We start from the raw sequence: 15946 nt of genomic DNA, 5'->3' as shown, positions 1-15946 counted from the left end.
AAATCTGATTGGTTAAAGCAACGGTTTCATTGCCATTGATTTAAGCTAACAGACGCCTGCACTGTTGATTCTGAAGGCCTTAAGGCAGATTTCTTTGACCCTGGCAACACGATTGCTGAAATATGATTGGATAAAAGCTCTAATATAAACATACACTGCTGGAAGCAGTGCAACCAAGAGAAAAGCTATGAACAGAAGAGAATAGACTATTGGAAATAATTTAATACACATTCATGGAAAAATATATTAAAACTAAATCAGTGATTCTGATAGTGTTTAGGCCAGCAGAGAAGGCTTTGCTGGCCCTGACGGCCCACCACTGGATTTATTAGTAAACTGTTTTTTGAGTTTTTTTATTATTTGAATTGGTTCGTTTAATAGTAGACATTTCAAGCTTATTATAGGTTTATTTCTTATGCCTGTGAGGCAAGTGGCCGATTCTTGTGATGTGTCAGTTTCACGGAGACTGGGACAGCAGACGGTTTATTTTCTCTATTTTATAAAAGCATAACGTGTTATTGTGAGTGTACTGTGTACACAAATAAAAGCATAATAAAAGCAAATGATGTAGCCTATTAGTCTTATCTGTATGACCAAAAATAACAGAGTATTTTAAGCTCTTTCCGCAGGAAAAAATGCAAGAGACCATGCGGGGGCCTCCATAAGCATGCTAATATTTTAGCTCCCAACCTCCGCATAAATACTTGGTGTGAAATTCTTGTTCAGTGAATGTCTAGGCTTATGCAAAAAATATTTGGGAACTGACTGATCTACGTAGTTTCATAAAATGAAAAATTTTATTAAATTGGGATGAGGCAAATAATCACGTAGTGACTAATAAAATATAAATAAAATAGAGTGGGCAAGTTTTCCTTATATTTATTTTATTATTTATATAAAAAGAAATAACCTATTTTGTTCATATTTACTAGGCTATTATTAGTAATTGCCCAGCTCCCCCTGTCAAAGATCTAGTGCCCCCTCAGCACCTGCATTCAAAATTCTCTGGCGCCACCCCTGTTCGTACATATTTGACGACCTCACTCGTACGAATTCATATGATTTGTGAAAAATCGTACCTATATTACGAGGTGGCAAATTTGTAGGAACTTGTACGAAGGACCACACCTAACCCCGCCCCTAAACTTAACCATCACAGAATCAGTCCAAAATCATACGAGTGAGGTCGTACAAATTCGTACGAATTAGCCACCTTGTAAAATACGTACAAATTGGCCGTGAGACAGCGTTGGTTATTGCGAGAAAGAGTGTGCACACAAAAGACATTGAACTGCTTACTGTATCACTACAGCCACAGTGTATCTCCCATGAATTTCCACACATTTTTGATACAGTGGTATATATACATCCGAGGCAAAAGAAGCAAATGCAGTAGATACCCTTGGGACACATATTGCAAATATCAAAGTGCTCATTTAGAAATCTAAATAAAGATGTTTTTTTTTTATTATGTGCTCACTTAACTTTACAACTTAATTCACCTTCTACAATGATTAACTGTGTAATTATTTTAAATTGTTCAATGTAATTGTTTTACATTTTTTAATTGGTTGAAAACTCTTACATTAGGTCGTATGAGATCAACGGACTATTCAGCAGCAAAAATATATGTTGTTGTTAATGTCGATTAATTGTTTCACCCCTACTCACTATAAATAACTTTGCAACTACATGTCAACTAACTCTCATTAATTTGCAACAACATGTCAACTGAGTCTTATTAGAATATTAGATAACAGTTAAGTTAGGGTTGTTTGCTTTAGTTGCGCTCTTGACCTTTAGCGCTTGCGTTAGAGCTCTCTTTGTGGTAATGCATGTGGTGTTAAAAAGCAGTGAGATCAGTGCTGTGCAGTGAGCAGCTATTAACTGATTACAAATGATGAAATAATCATCAGGGGCCAAGCTGTTCACATCAGAGCTAGATTATTTTGTTTTTTAATATATGTTTAGATTTTGATTAATCAACCTTGTTTAACTACAGTATTCAATGAAAGTGTTACTCAAATAATTATATATAATGAATTTTAATTATGGATATATATTTATTTGATCTCCAGTGATTCGACACACACAGACATCAAGAACCACCATATGAATCTCAACAATGGTGACAATCAACAAAATGCTTCATGCTGCAATGCATGCTGGGTAACACCATAGTAAAAACTCCCATCATGCACTGCAGCATGAATAGTTATAGTCACCACTGTTGAGGATCATATGATAAGTGTTCATGTCTTAAAGCCTGAGCAAATGCAAGTATTATTTTTTCAATATTTAAGCATTATGTATATTTGTTTAATAGGACTTTTTTCTGTTTTGTAAAAGTTGGATGTTAGTCAATAAACCAAAGAGAAACACCTTCACAATGTTCACTCAAAAGAGTTATAAGCAAAATGTGTAAGCTACTTCTTCAAGCTATTAATTCAGCAATGTACAAATGTTTGTTGTAAAAAACAACGCCTCTGATTGTATGTCATGTTTTATGTCATATTCTTAACATTTCATTAAGTGTATTAATAATATAATAAATAAAGCAATAAATGATGGCAAATCGAAGTGATACTTGTAGATTTAAAAATAAAACAGCCAATAGGTGGTGGCAAGTCGCTGTCTTAATGAGACAGGTGTCGCGTCATTCATTCATTCATTCATTCATTCATTCAGTAACGAAGCAAAATGCTGTAGTTATGAATGGGTTATTAATAACTGACTCTCCAAATCGTTCAAAGCCGCAGATTCGTTCACTAACGAAACACTGCTGTATGATGCTTGGAGATGCACACCAGATGATACGTATTTCGTTGGAACTATTATTTCGTTGCAAAATAGAACAAACATGACAATATTCTGTTCAAAATGTAGGCTACATTTAAAATGTAAAATGTTCACTTAATATTAACTTAACATTAGGTTTTTTGGTGAACTGTTGTAAAAATTAATGGCACATTTGCCATCGTTTGGATATTCAGGGAAATTTGCATTCTTGCTCGTATCTTAAACATGAAAACAATAACCCGCACAGAGTGTGTCTGTATTGAAGAGAGTTTAAATCGATCTCAATGTACAGTGCGTGTCAATATTTGCTCTTCATGCTATTTAGTGAAGATCTACTTTAAAGATACATTGAACAGCAGCGCGATTTGCTAAAGCAGCATATTCAGTGGCCATCCTATCACATGCAGCTGCTTGTGTGGATGCGGTCAGTTTTGACCGCAAAAAATGAGGTAAGCTGATTGGATATCATGTATTTGACCGTTTACGGGACCCCCATTTTCCTGTTTTTACATTAGAAGCGGCATTTTGCTTGTCAGAAATACGTTCGTTTTAATTTTGCTTTAAGTTGGGGTATTAAATGAATGCCAAAACTCAGAATTTTGTTCGCATACCCCTCACCGTCATCTCACGTACCCCAGTTTGAGAACCACTGCTCTAAATGATACAGAGACTGCCTTTACATATCAAGATGCACCAGATCATCCCAAAATAATGCTAAGAGTACTTACAGTGGGTATAGAAAAGAATCACACCCTTTAAAATAATCACATTTTGTTGCTTTCCAGCCTGAAATGAAGACGAACCAAACTGAAACAAACAATTAAACAATTAACTATGGGTGGCAAGACACTGTCAAAAGATCTCTGGGATAAAGCTGTGGACAGGCACAAGTCAGGAGATGGATGCAAAAAAATTCAAAGGCTTTATCAATGCCTAGAAGCACAGTGAAGTCTATTATTAAGAAGTGGAAGGTATTTGGTTCAACACAGACCCTTCCTGGATCAGGATGTCGCTCCAAACTGGATGAAAGACCCAGGAGGAAGCTGGAAGCTCTCTAGTTTAGAGAGAGAAACTGAATCAGTTGTACGACCAAGGCCTGACATGCTCCTGGAAAGCTCTTTTCATGCTGAGTTAATCAAAATGACCACAGCTGATCACAGATGAAAGTCAAATGGCGTTGTGTGCCATCAAGAAGATGATTAGCCACACTTGATTTACAAGTAATTTTTAGGACGGGGTGATCCTTTTTCCAACCTAGGAATTCTGCATTTTTTATTATTATTTTATATCATGGTGTGATATCTTTCACTTGGATGTTATAAATAAATACAGCTGGATTAAACTGTCTGTCTTCATTTCAGACTGCAAAGCAACAAAATTTTAAAGGGGGATGATTCTTTTCTATACCCACTGTATCATGCACATTAATATCCTCACTGTTAAATTAACACCACTCATAACACTGTTCATATGCGTCCACAGACAAAAAGTAACACTCGAGCAGTGTTGCAGTTAAATAGATAATTAAATGAATTAAGAGCTGAATTAATCAATAACAAGCTTCATGCGGAAATGCATATTGGGTGCCAGCATAGTACTAAACTAAACTATGGCTCCCAGTATGAAAAAATTATGCATTTGAATTGTCTTATTTTCTTCTTTTGTTGTGACTTTTGAGTAGCTTGTTTAGTTATGTTCAGAGTTGAAAATTGTATTTGAATGTTTTGCTGATTGTCGCCATTGTTGTAGGTTTATATACGTGTTGATGTCCAAGTATTGATGTCTAAGATGTTTTAGACCACTTTGAGAGACATTATCTGTTCACCTTGTTAGTGATATAACTGCATTTGTTTCATAAAAAGCAAGTTGAATAATGCCTTACTGAGCAAAAACATATTTCCATATATTTATGAGCAACATATTACCTCACGCAAAAAAAATATTTCCTTATATATGAATATAACAAATTATTTAATGGCAAGTTTAAAATAAATTGTGTTAACGTTATAAGCACACCAACATGTACAAAATTATTTTTCTATCAAACAATATGTTTACATGAATTGCCTTATAAACGAAATAGTGTCCGATCGTCAACCTAATCGCAGGCTCTACTCTTCAGCACAACGGCAACTCTAAAAACTCAGACATACCAGAAACCTTTAAATTCCAAAATAATAGAACATTGAACACTAAACAGATCTCTACCTATGTTAACACTGAGCAAAAACACATAATATTTCATTTGAACATTTACTCGCTTTTAAGAGTCAGAAGCAAAGCATGCTCGGAACTAGAAATCTGCTGTAACTCATTCCGAGAATGTGAGTAGGCTACGTGTGCACATAGATTCACATTTATATGGGAACATGTATGTGCACTACATGTATCCAATAAATATAAAATATGTACACAAAAATACCCTTACAAACACACACACATGTATGTATATATATATATATATATATATAGTTATATGTCTTCATTTCTAAATATGTTTATTTGTATCAATACATAGCCATACATGGTCAATGCACATATTGCAGTATACTAAAAAATATAAGCACTAGTTTCCCATATATGGAAATGTAATTTGTAATGCATCGCATTATATGTTGCAGTATATTCCCATATATTTTTGTTTTGTAATTGGTACCTCACTATTCTTTGCTTTGTGTAAATCACCAAACTAAAAAATATGAATGTTTTAATCCAGTTAACTTAAAAGTAGTCTTCAGCTAATCTGCTTCTTCATTAGTCTCTTTCTTTTATTAATGCTCAGTTGTTCTCTGACATCACCAACTTGAATCCTTGGAATACATTACAGCAAAAAATATTAGAATCAATATTTATTTATAAATAAAACCTGCTTAGTTTGTAGTAATGTATTCAAATCATACTGAAACTGAAACGGGTGAAACTGCTGCCAATAAATGACTGTTTCACTTGAAAATTATAATAGCCAACATATTTTGCCAAAGCCTATGAGATTTCATGTTATATAGGTGGAAATCTGGTGTATGTAGTTGTATATTTATAATTGTATGTAGCCTATGTTTAATGTAGGATATAATTATCTGGATGTTGCTTATGCAGAGAACAGGAACTACTTGATTCATTTTGATGTATGATCATTTTGGCTGCATTTAAATAAAGCATTGTCATATTTTGTTGTCTATATATATATATGTTAAGAAAACTGCTGAAATTCAAAACGTGTTGATTATAAGGTTAGGCCTGCATGTAATGGTACTCTGTCTCCTCTAAGGATAATTGGTCGTGGACTTGATTTACTACCCAGAAAACATGCAATACCTGTTCGGCATCGTCCTTGGCATAAGGCTATCCGGTGAAGAAAGCACAGGTGCGCAGGTGGCGATGGGTCAGTAACGTTACGCGTTCCAGCATCAGCACCTCTATCCCTCCTCCGGAGTGTTTCGGACAGTTTACATTTCAGCTTGTCAGTGTGCAAACGTCAACACCAGAATCACCCTCACACCTAACACCATCACAAGTGGAGGAAAAAGCGCTATTCTGCAATCGTAAAGTCTTTTGTTAGCCCACGGAGGCCATCAGCTAATTAGCAGAGCGTTGATCTGATGCTGGGCGTGCGCGCGCCACGGGATGAGCTCCAGCCTTGCGCAGCGTGAATGAGGGCGCAGGACGGAAGGTGGCCGGGAAACATGCGTTTTAAGGCGGCGTCCTATTAGCTGATTCAGGACAACTGGACTGTGGTCGAAGCCGCCTGTTGTCTGTTTTTAATGAAATCACGCCCTCTTCTGTCGAGAGTTCCCGGCAAGCAATTTTGCGTTTAAAAGACGTCTAGCCGTCTAAACACAGCCCAGACGTCTAGGCTAAAACAAGGCTCAATTTGGGCTGTCAGTGAACATTTAATAGACGTCTAATCATAGCCCAAGAATAGACTAGTCATCAAATAGACAGCTAATGAATACATACATCTAATAGACAACAAAATGGCAATCCATCCAAAACAGATTAAATGTACGGCTTTTATTAAGCAAAATAACATGTTTAACAATTTGGACAACTTAAGACAATACAAAATGTCACAAATACAAAAGAATTAATGACAAAATAAAATGTTATAAATACAATACACTTAAATATAAATATTATGATAAAAAAAATCAACTTAAGATAATAATCTAAAAATGAAAAAAAAAAAAATATTTTAAATAACTTAATAAAAAAATCTAATACAAATCAAGAGCATGCTATCACACTTAACATTAAAACATAAATGACAACAAAAAATATAGTCATCCTTTTGCTGGTTTACTTATTTGAACAAATAAAACAACCAACAGTGAACTTAAAGGAAATGATTAATTATTGGTTTTATTTCTTGTTATAATGCCTCCCAACTGCATTCCTCAAGTCCAACTCTGTAGCTGCCGGGAAGTTGGTCATCACGGCATATGCCAAATAAGAATAATAAAACAATTTTTTTTAACTCTTTTGCTTGGATGCCTACTAAAAACAAAAACGAGATATAAATAGTGTATCACCATTCAGAGTGTTAACCTGCGATGTGGAATACCAACCTGCCTATATCACCCCCTGTGTGATGATTTATAGTCTACCCGTCAAATCTAAAGGTAGAAAATCTTTTAGATGAAAATTCATGTGCCAATTAACAATTCTCTGCAAGTCTAAAAACTATTTATCTAATAGGCTTTCTACTTTTATCTTAAAAGATTGTGAGTATTTCAGAATCTTGACATCTGTTGCTCTCTTGCACATAGTGATGAGCGCTTTTGAAATACTGCTTTATGAAGCTTGGAAGCCATTGCGAGTCATTTGTTTCGAATCAGTGAATTGGAGTACGTATCAAACGGCCAAAGTCACACGATTTCAGTAATCAAGGCTTTGTTGCATTCTACATTGTGGAATTACAGAACCATTACAATAAGGAGAAACACAGTATTCAAACAAGAGTGGTATGAAAAAAATGTTTTATATGTTGTAGATCTTTTAGATGTAACTGATCAAATTATTCAACATAATTCATTCATGGAGAAGTTTGAGATAAAATGTTCCTTTAGAGAATTTAATACTTTGTGAAAAGCCATCCCTCTTGCTTTAAAACAATTAACACAAAACACTCTTACGTATTCAAATGTATCCGTTAAATTGCCTGAGTTAAAGATTGGAGAAGTATATATTGGGGACAAAAAAAATGTAAGAACAAAGTAACAGGGAATGTATTAAAATGTAAATTATTTGCAGACTTCAACACACCTTCAAAATTAAAACAATTTGAAAATAAAATATTTAAAAACAAATTCTGTAATTATCTTAAATGGCCAATTCTACCTAAAATGAAGGATATTCAGTTTAGGATTATTAATAATGTGTATCCAGCTGCTGAAATTTTACGGAAAAGATTCCGTTTTGAAGTAGATCCTTGTGTTTTTTTGTTTAGAAGAGCCTGAAACCATTGAACATTAATTGTTTTCTTGTCCAGTCACTTTGAAGTTCTGGCAGGATCTTAACAGCTGGCTAAATATTGATATCAACACTGATATTCCATCACTGAATTTGTTTCAGGTTTTGGTTGTGCAGATGGTCTTTCGAAAAACATGTCATTGATGTTAAACATTATTATTACAATGGGTAAATATCATATACACAAAAGTAAGTGGAATAACAGTAAACCCTCTTTAAATTGCTTTAAAAATTAATGTAAAAAATACTTAGAATCTTTAAAATACTTATCCAAAGATAATCAATTCCTCTGGGAATTGTATATAACCATGTATGAGTCTATTTCCTTTTAAGACTGGTAAGATTTTGAACCCTTTATTTTATTTATTTATTTTTCCTCCTTGAAACCCCCTCAAATGTTTAAAGAATGTTTGTTTTGTTTATTGTTATTGTATGTAGAGATATACATATATACACACATGGACATTTATGTATGATGGAGATGTGATTGGTAAAGTGTATATTTTGTCATATGCATTTTATTGTTCCCCATTTGAGTGTGTAAATTGATACTGTTCAATAAAAAAATAAAAATAAAAAAGGCTTTGTTGCATTATAACTGTTCAGCAATGTCTGGAAATTTCAAGGATCCGCCACTAGGGGGTGATCGCTATAAACACATGAACCAGTGTCCATATGGGCTTTACCTGATCTCGGGTAAACTGGCTAATTTCGTCAACATTTTTAAATGACACATTTGAACTATAAAAAAGGAGTTGTAATTAATAGTCTCTCATTGGCCTCATGAACCAAGCTATGTTTATAGACACTTAACATTTAATGGTATTGTACAATTTGTTAATTGCATTTAATAGATTACACTTTCAACAAAACATTTGCCACTGGTTTGAAAAAAGTGTTTTTAGATAAGTTTGAGCTGATTTTTATTTGCATTTAAACCGCTCTGACCAGCAAACATCAACAGTGTCAGACTTTCAAGCTACGCGAAACAGCGAAAACTTTTACCAGGCAATTGGTTCAATCAATTCAAAGTATCGAAAATACCTTTTTTCTCCCATAACCCCTTACAAAACCTGCTACAGCTGACCACAAATTGTGAAGCAACACCATGCTCGATCTGCTTTTCACATTTGAAATTTCAACCAGAACACTCTGCAACTTCGCTTCAAATAAATAAGATTGTTTTCAATAAGCACTTCATAGTGAACAGTTTCTTGTTGGACTTACTCACCATGGATATTGGTGCAGATCAACCCCTCTGACTCGGACGATGATTTATTCTGAATCAATTCTCCTTCACCCAGAAAATCTTTTCAACAATCGTCACGCAGTCAATCTCCACATCGGCTGCGTTCCGCTGTTCAAATTCCTTAGCCCAGTCATTGACTTCACAGGCACGGAAGCTGGTGCAATTGCTCTTCTCGTCAACAGCATCAACATCCATCCACCGGCAGTCCTCGCCAACGCACTCAAGGAAAGTCTCCCGGACCAGAGAGTAACATCAAGCAATGGACCGTGGCTCGTCTTCAGCGTGCTCTTAAGGATAAAGGCATCAACTTCAGCCGCTCTGATAATAAATCACAATTATTCCAACTTTACACAGCATCTATCAACACTTCTCTCAACGTAAACTCAGTGCCCTCAACTCTTCCAGCATTCTCACAGAATCCTCCCATCATCACTCGTGACATCCCCACACAGCCTCATCAACGGCCTCAGCGAGCAGCATCCGGGGCACCTTGTGGCGGCCAAATGCAAATGCCACCAATGCAAATGCTCCTTCCACCTTAGAATTATCACAGATAATTACATCCTTCTCATCCTTATGCTCACAACTTCCCCCAAATCCTAACACACATTCATCCTTTCATCCCACCATCCATTCCTCTACCCTTCCTTCAGCCATTAACAGCAATACGGCTTCGACTATTTCTGGTTTTTCTCTACCAACTAACCCAAATCAAGTCCCTTATGCAGCAAACCCCGGAATCATTCCTTTCAGTGGATCTTTTCCACCTCCTTCTATACCTTCCGTTCTTCCAACTAATCTATCCTTTTTCCCCTCCCTCACAGCTTGTCAATTAACAGCAGCCCGTATACCCTGGCCACAGCAACACCACCTCCTCGGCCAGCTTCATCAGTTCTTCGGCCTTCCCCTGTCTCTCTAGCCTTATGTCTTCAAATTCTAACTACACCGATCTAGCCCACCTTCTTCAGCCATCCCTCATAAATATCAGTCAGCCCAGAGAGCTGCAAACCAGCCAAGGCACACAGCAAAATCCCCAGTGTCAAATTAACACTGCTGGGTTTCTATATGTGTCCACATTACAGAGTGTTAAAAGTAACACTGAAGCAGTGTTAGAGTTAATGAGGTAATCAAGAGATTCATTGAGTGATGACTGACCATTATTAAAGACACCTGATCTTAACAAGCAGAATTACCGAAGAAGAAAATATTTTTTTATTAAGTCACCATTATAATGGTCAGTGTTTACTTTATTTGGGCTCTTGACCCTTGACTTTTCCATATTATATTTTGTTTGGCTGCAATGAATGAAGTATAACAGGCGGACATGCAAAAAGCAAATGTCATCAGATGGTGATTGTTGTGTCTTGACATAATCGTCATGTAATGACCTGAATAACTGAGTTAGGTTTTCTTTGTTGGTCACATCAAGCCTGTGAACAACATGAGATCTGCCATTTTCAGTATAATCAGACAGATGTTTTTTAAACTTATTTTAAACTTATGCACTGTTAGGTGGTTGTCCTGCATCTTCAATAAACAAGCTACAGGTAGTCCAAAATGCAGTGGCTAGAGTCCTTACCAGGTCAAGAAAATATGATCATATTACCCCAATTTTACAGTCTCGGCACTGGCTACCTATTAAGTTCCGTATCAGTTACAAAATATTATTACTTGCCTATAAGGCCCTTAATGGGTTAGCTCCTGCATACCTAACTAGTCTTCTACCATGCTACAATCCATCATGCTCCCTAAGGTCGCAAAACTCTGGACTTTTGGTAGTACCTAGGATAGCAAAGTCCACTAAAGGAGGTAGAGCTTTTTCGCATTTGGCTCCCAAACTCTGGAATAGCCTTCCTGATAACGTTCGGGGTTCAGACACACTCTCTCCGTTTAAATCTAGATTAAAGACATCTCTTTGGCCAAGCATTCAAATAATGCATATCATAATCTTGTACTGCAGTTATATCTGATCAAATGCACATTATTATTCTTTAGATTGGGCTAAATAAATCATTTTTGCTTGGTTGGAACAGCAGCTACGCTAATTATGTCTCTATTTGTTTCTCTGTTTTTGCCGTAACTAGGATTTACACAAGCTTCAGTCTGGATCCAGAACACCTGAGAAGAGATGATGCCAACCCGGAAACAACATACAGAACTACCACATTTTGCTATAAGTTTGATTGCATCATATAATAATTGCTGTTAATAGTGTTCATTGTCTGTTTTACAATGTCTTAAATTGATTTTTCCACACATTTCTACCATATGTACATTAACTGACAGTCACAACTCATAAGCAACCACTAAGTATTATAGAAACTTAAATTGCTGTAAAGTTGCTTTGCAATGATTTGTATCATGAAAAGTGTTGTACAAATTAGCTTGGACTGAATTGAATTGAATTTTGATCAAAAACCTAATATTATTGATTTAGACACACAGACATCAAGAATCGACGTGAGAATCACAACAATGGTGACCATCAAAAAAAGCATGTTGTAGCCAATCAAAACTCTTCCATGGCTCCCATCATGCAACAAATTATGAACAGAATTGTCTTTGTAATTTCTTTTATTTTTGCTGTTTTTATGTGACTGTTTAGTAGCTTGTTTTGTGATGTTCAGAGTTGATCTGGACATCTGAATACACTGTTTGTTACCATTGTTGAGATTCCTACGCTGGTTCTTGAGGTCTGTGTGTGCCTTAATGCTGAAAAACTTTTTTTTTTTTTTTTTTTTACCAGAGCAGCTTGTAAAAAATTCTTCCGAAATGTATAGAAAAAACAGAGTCCTTTGCTGTGGAATCACAAGGTACAAACTAAAGTAAACACTGACCACTATAATGGTGACTTATTTTTTTTATTTTCTTCTTTGGTGATTCTGCTTGTTAACATCAGGTGCCTTCAATAATGGTAAATCATCACTCAATGAATCTCTTAATTACCTCATTAACTTTAACACCGCTTCAGTGTTATTTTTAACACTCTGTAGTGTGGACACACTGTTTACACCTGGTCATTTCAAGCGTTTGTGCTGATCGGATATCTATCTGATTTGTTAAAACGTTTCCATTTACATTTGGCCACATAAATGTGTCGTCACAAATGAGGCGGCCCAGACCACCTCCTGAAGTGGTTTGAGAGATTGGATTTATATCAGTCTGGAATGCGTTTCAGAGGGCATTTACACCTGGTCTTTTCAAGATCGGATAGCTATCCGATCAGAAAAAACACATGAAATGACTAGGTGTATACAGGCCCATATCGACACCCAGCAGTGTTAATTTCACACCACTTCAGTGTTACTTTTAACACTCTGTAGTGTGGACACATATAGACACCTAGCAGTGTTCATTTGACACCAGGGATTTTGCTGTGATAATTACCATGTTCTTTTTGCCACTCAAGCAGCAGGTCGGTTACAGCAGTTTAACCAAGGGACATACTGGGGCACTCTCGATGCTGAACTTTACTGTCTCATCTTTGCAGCCCGTACTTCACTCTCCTGCGAGCGATGTGGAGCCCGGTCACATTCTGCCTCAGCATGCACAGTTATCACTCCTCTTAACACAGCCGTCCTCCTCACGCAAAACACCTGTATTCAATAGACTGTCTGCAGCAGCTCCACCTCCACCTCCACCTATAATTCCAAATCCCCTCGACATACGCCCCACAGTCAACTTCCCAATTCCCCAAAGCATAGATAAAAGAGGACGGCCGATTCTATACCAAGGAGGCAGAATAGTACGCATTAATTTTAACCATCTCGGTTGCTCTCTTTCCAACTGCAGACTCCTACACGTCTGCTCCTTCTGTGGTGGCGCTCACACTAGGAATTCCTGCCCCCACAACCCAACTGTTTTACCTGAATGACTACTAAAGTATCTCGGCACACCAGTTAAGGTAAATGCCCTAGTCAATGCCTTAGTAGACAACCCCGACAGAGAGTTTGTAGAATTCATTATCAACGGATTACAAAATGGTTTTAATCCGGTTATAGAAATTAGGCCAGACACTTCTCACATCTCCCACAACCTTCAGTCTGCTCTCTCTGAGCCAGACACCGTTGACATTAATAGCAAAATAAGTCCAAGAAAGATTTATGATAGGCCCATTCAAAGAACCTCCATTTTCTCCATTTAGAATCAGTCCCATCGGCATCGCCACCAAGAAATACTCTGGGAAAAAGAGACTAATCATTGATCTTTGTTCCCCCCATGGCACACACATTCCTAGCATTAATAGCATAATTCCAGCCCCAGACTTCTCCATGAAATACGTATCCATTGATCAAGTCTCTCATCTGCAAGGCAGACCATGGATCATGGCTCTCAAAAGCGGATATCACCAGTGCTTTCAAAGTTATGCCGATTCATCCAGAATTCTGGTGTTTCTTCTGAATATTCTGGAAAGGAGCAGTACGCCTCACTTTTGGCTGCAAAAGCAGCCCCAATATCTTTACCCTCTCGGAGGCTTTATATTGGATTCTCATTAATAAACACAAGCTTCCCTATGTCCTCCATCTTCTTGATGACTTCCTCATCATTACACCTCCATCCACACCTCCACACTCAGGACTGTCTACTGTCATTAAAGTATTTTCTGAACTGGGCGTTCCCCTTTCAAAAGAAAAAACTCTAGGGCAGTGCACTTCCATCAAGTTTTTAGGTATCACCCTAGACTCCATCTCCTTCCAAGCATCTCTGCCTCCTGAAAAAGTACAACGCATTTCAATGTTCCTATCAAATGATCTTCTAGCAGATAGGTGCACAAAGCAACAGCTGTTATCCCTCCCCGGTCTGCAAACCAGCCTGCACTGGCCCTTTACGGGCTGCCAGTGCAGGACCCCTGAGAATTTGCTCATTGGCAAAACGTTGGCCCCTTATCACTGGCCCTGCACGGGCAGCCCTCACTTAGCCTCCAGGGAGCCTTAGCACTGTTTTATTGAAAATAATAAAGTTTGAAGTCACCATTGTGGAGGTAAGCACTTGCTTTAGTTGTGATCTTGACCCTTGGCTCTTGACTTCTTACTGTCAACATGTTTCTGAAACACATTTGTTGCAACAGAAGTTGAGAGAAAACACACTGATCAGATGTTGATGGTTACTTATTGTGATGCTTACTGTGTGAGTCTACGTGACCCCATCCAAATAATTTTTGCATAAAAGCTTAAAAATTTTCAAAATAATAATGCAGAATGAAATATCATGCAGTTGTGTTTCACAGCTACTATAACGTGAAATAATTAAATCTGAAAAATATCTTCACAGATCAAACTCTGGGTGAAATCAGGCCATTATGGAATGACTGCATCATAAGGTCAGCTTTTCTTCTTGCACTTGCAGGCTTGTTTGCAAGGTAATTCCCCTAGGAAAATCTTTTCTTTCCCACCTACTATCAATAGCAGCAACAATCCTCTCCCTCCATGACAAAGTCACTCTGGACGAATGCACAATCATCATTTAATTAGTCACTTAATTATCTCATTAACTTTAACTCTTTGAGGACTTGGGATTTGACTTGAGACTTGCTTGTGACTTGAAAGGAATGACTTGGTTCCTCCACTGGTGAAATCAGCTGTCTGAGTTCATGGGTGGAATAAACATATGGCAGGACTTTTACTTTCTGACGCCTGGACATTATACCTCTGTCAACCACTGGGTCAAAATAACCCAACCGCTGGGTTTGTCCCTTTTTAACCCAGCGCTGGGTTATATTTAACACAGCATTTTTTAGAGTGTGCTTTTCCTCCAATTCCTCTTCTTTGGTCTTTCCTGAGGTGGGCACAGGAGAGGCATCACAGACTCCTTCTAGTGGCTCCTTGTTGGCCAGCAATGCCTTGGTTCAGCCTCCTATTGACTCTGACAACTGGTCCCTTCCAGTTCGAAGGGATCTGCTGTCACAACTGGAAGGAGCGTTGTGGCATCCCTTCCCGGACAGGCTGAAATTGTGTTGGAGTACCTGCAGTATTTATTGGATGCTGTACACTCTTCAGCCACACTTAAAGTGTTTGTGGCTGCCCTGTCAGCCCACCGGGATACTGTGGATAAGGTATCAATCGGTGCGAATAGATTAGTGGTGGCTTTTCTTAAAGGGACTGTATGTCTGAAGCCGCCAGTACAGGCAGTATGTACCTAGTGGGATTTACTTGTGGTATTGGACAGGTTGTGTTTAGCTCCCTCTGAGCGTGTTGAACAAGCAGACATAAGGAGCCTCTCTATGAAGACAGCATTTCTGTTGGCCATAACATCAGCCAGAAGAGTCAGCGAGTTGCATGCATTGTCGGTGAGTTCGCAGTGTCTCAGGTGGGGACCAGAGAACAGTCAAGTTACACTCTGGCCGAATCCAGCCTTTCAGCCCAAGGTATAGTCACCTCAGTTCACAAATCAGCCTATTCGGCTGGTAGCGTTCATGCAGGAGGAAAGGGC

At 37.6% G+C, this 15946-nt stretch overlaps 1 protein-coding gene across 2 annotated transcripts in view; it reads right to left on the bottom strand.

Annotated features, from left to right (window-relative positions):
* Window positions 1-6380, bottom strand: part of LOC107548261 (heparan sulfate glucosamine 3-O-sulfotransferase 5) — a 13479-nt gene extending 7099 nt beyond the window's left edge. For both annotated transcript variants that reach the window (XM_016228894.1, XM_016228895.1), the window contains exon 1: window positions 6115-6380. Coding sequence is in view for 1 of the 2 variants with exons in the window: in XM_016228895.1 (XP_016084381.1) it covers window positions 6115-6137 (23 nt within the window). In the remaining variant the exon portion in view is untranslated. The remainder of the gene's footprint in view (window positions 1-6114) is intronic.
* Window positions 6381-15946: the final 9566 nt, after the last annotated feature.

The sequence above is a fragment of the Sinocyclocheilus grahami genome, unplaced genomic scaffold (assembly GCF_001515645.1).
Source record: "Sinocyclocheilus grahami isolate Dianchi unplaced genomic scaffold, SAMN03320097.WGS_v1.1 scaffold345.1, whole genome shotgun sequence".
Lineage (NCBI taxonomy): Eukaryota > Metazoa > Chordata > Actinopteri > Cypriniformes > Cyprinidae > Sinocyclocheilus > Sinocyclocheilus grahami.
Note: the sequence above shows the minus strand (reverse complement) of the source record. Positions and strands in the feature narration are given on the sequence as shown.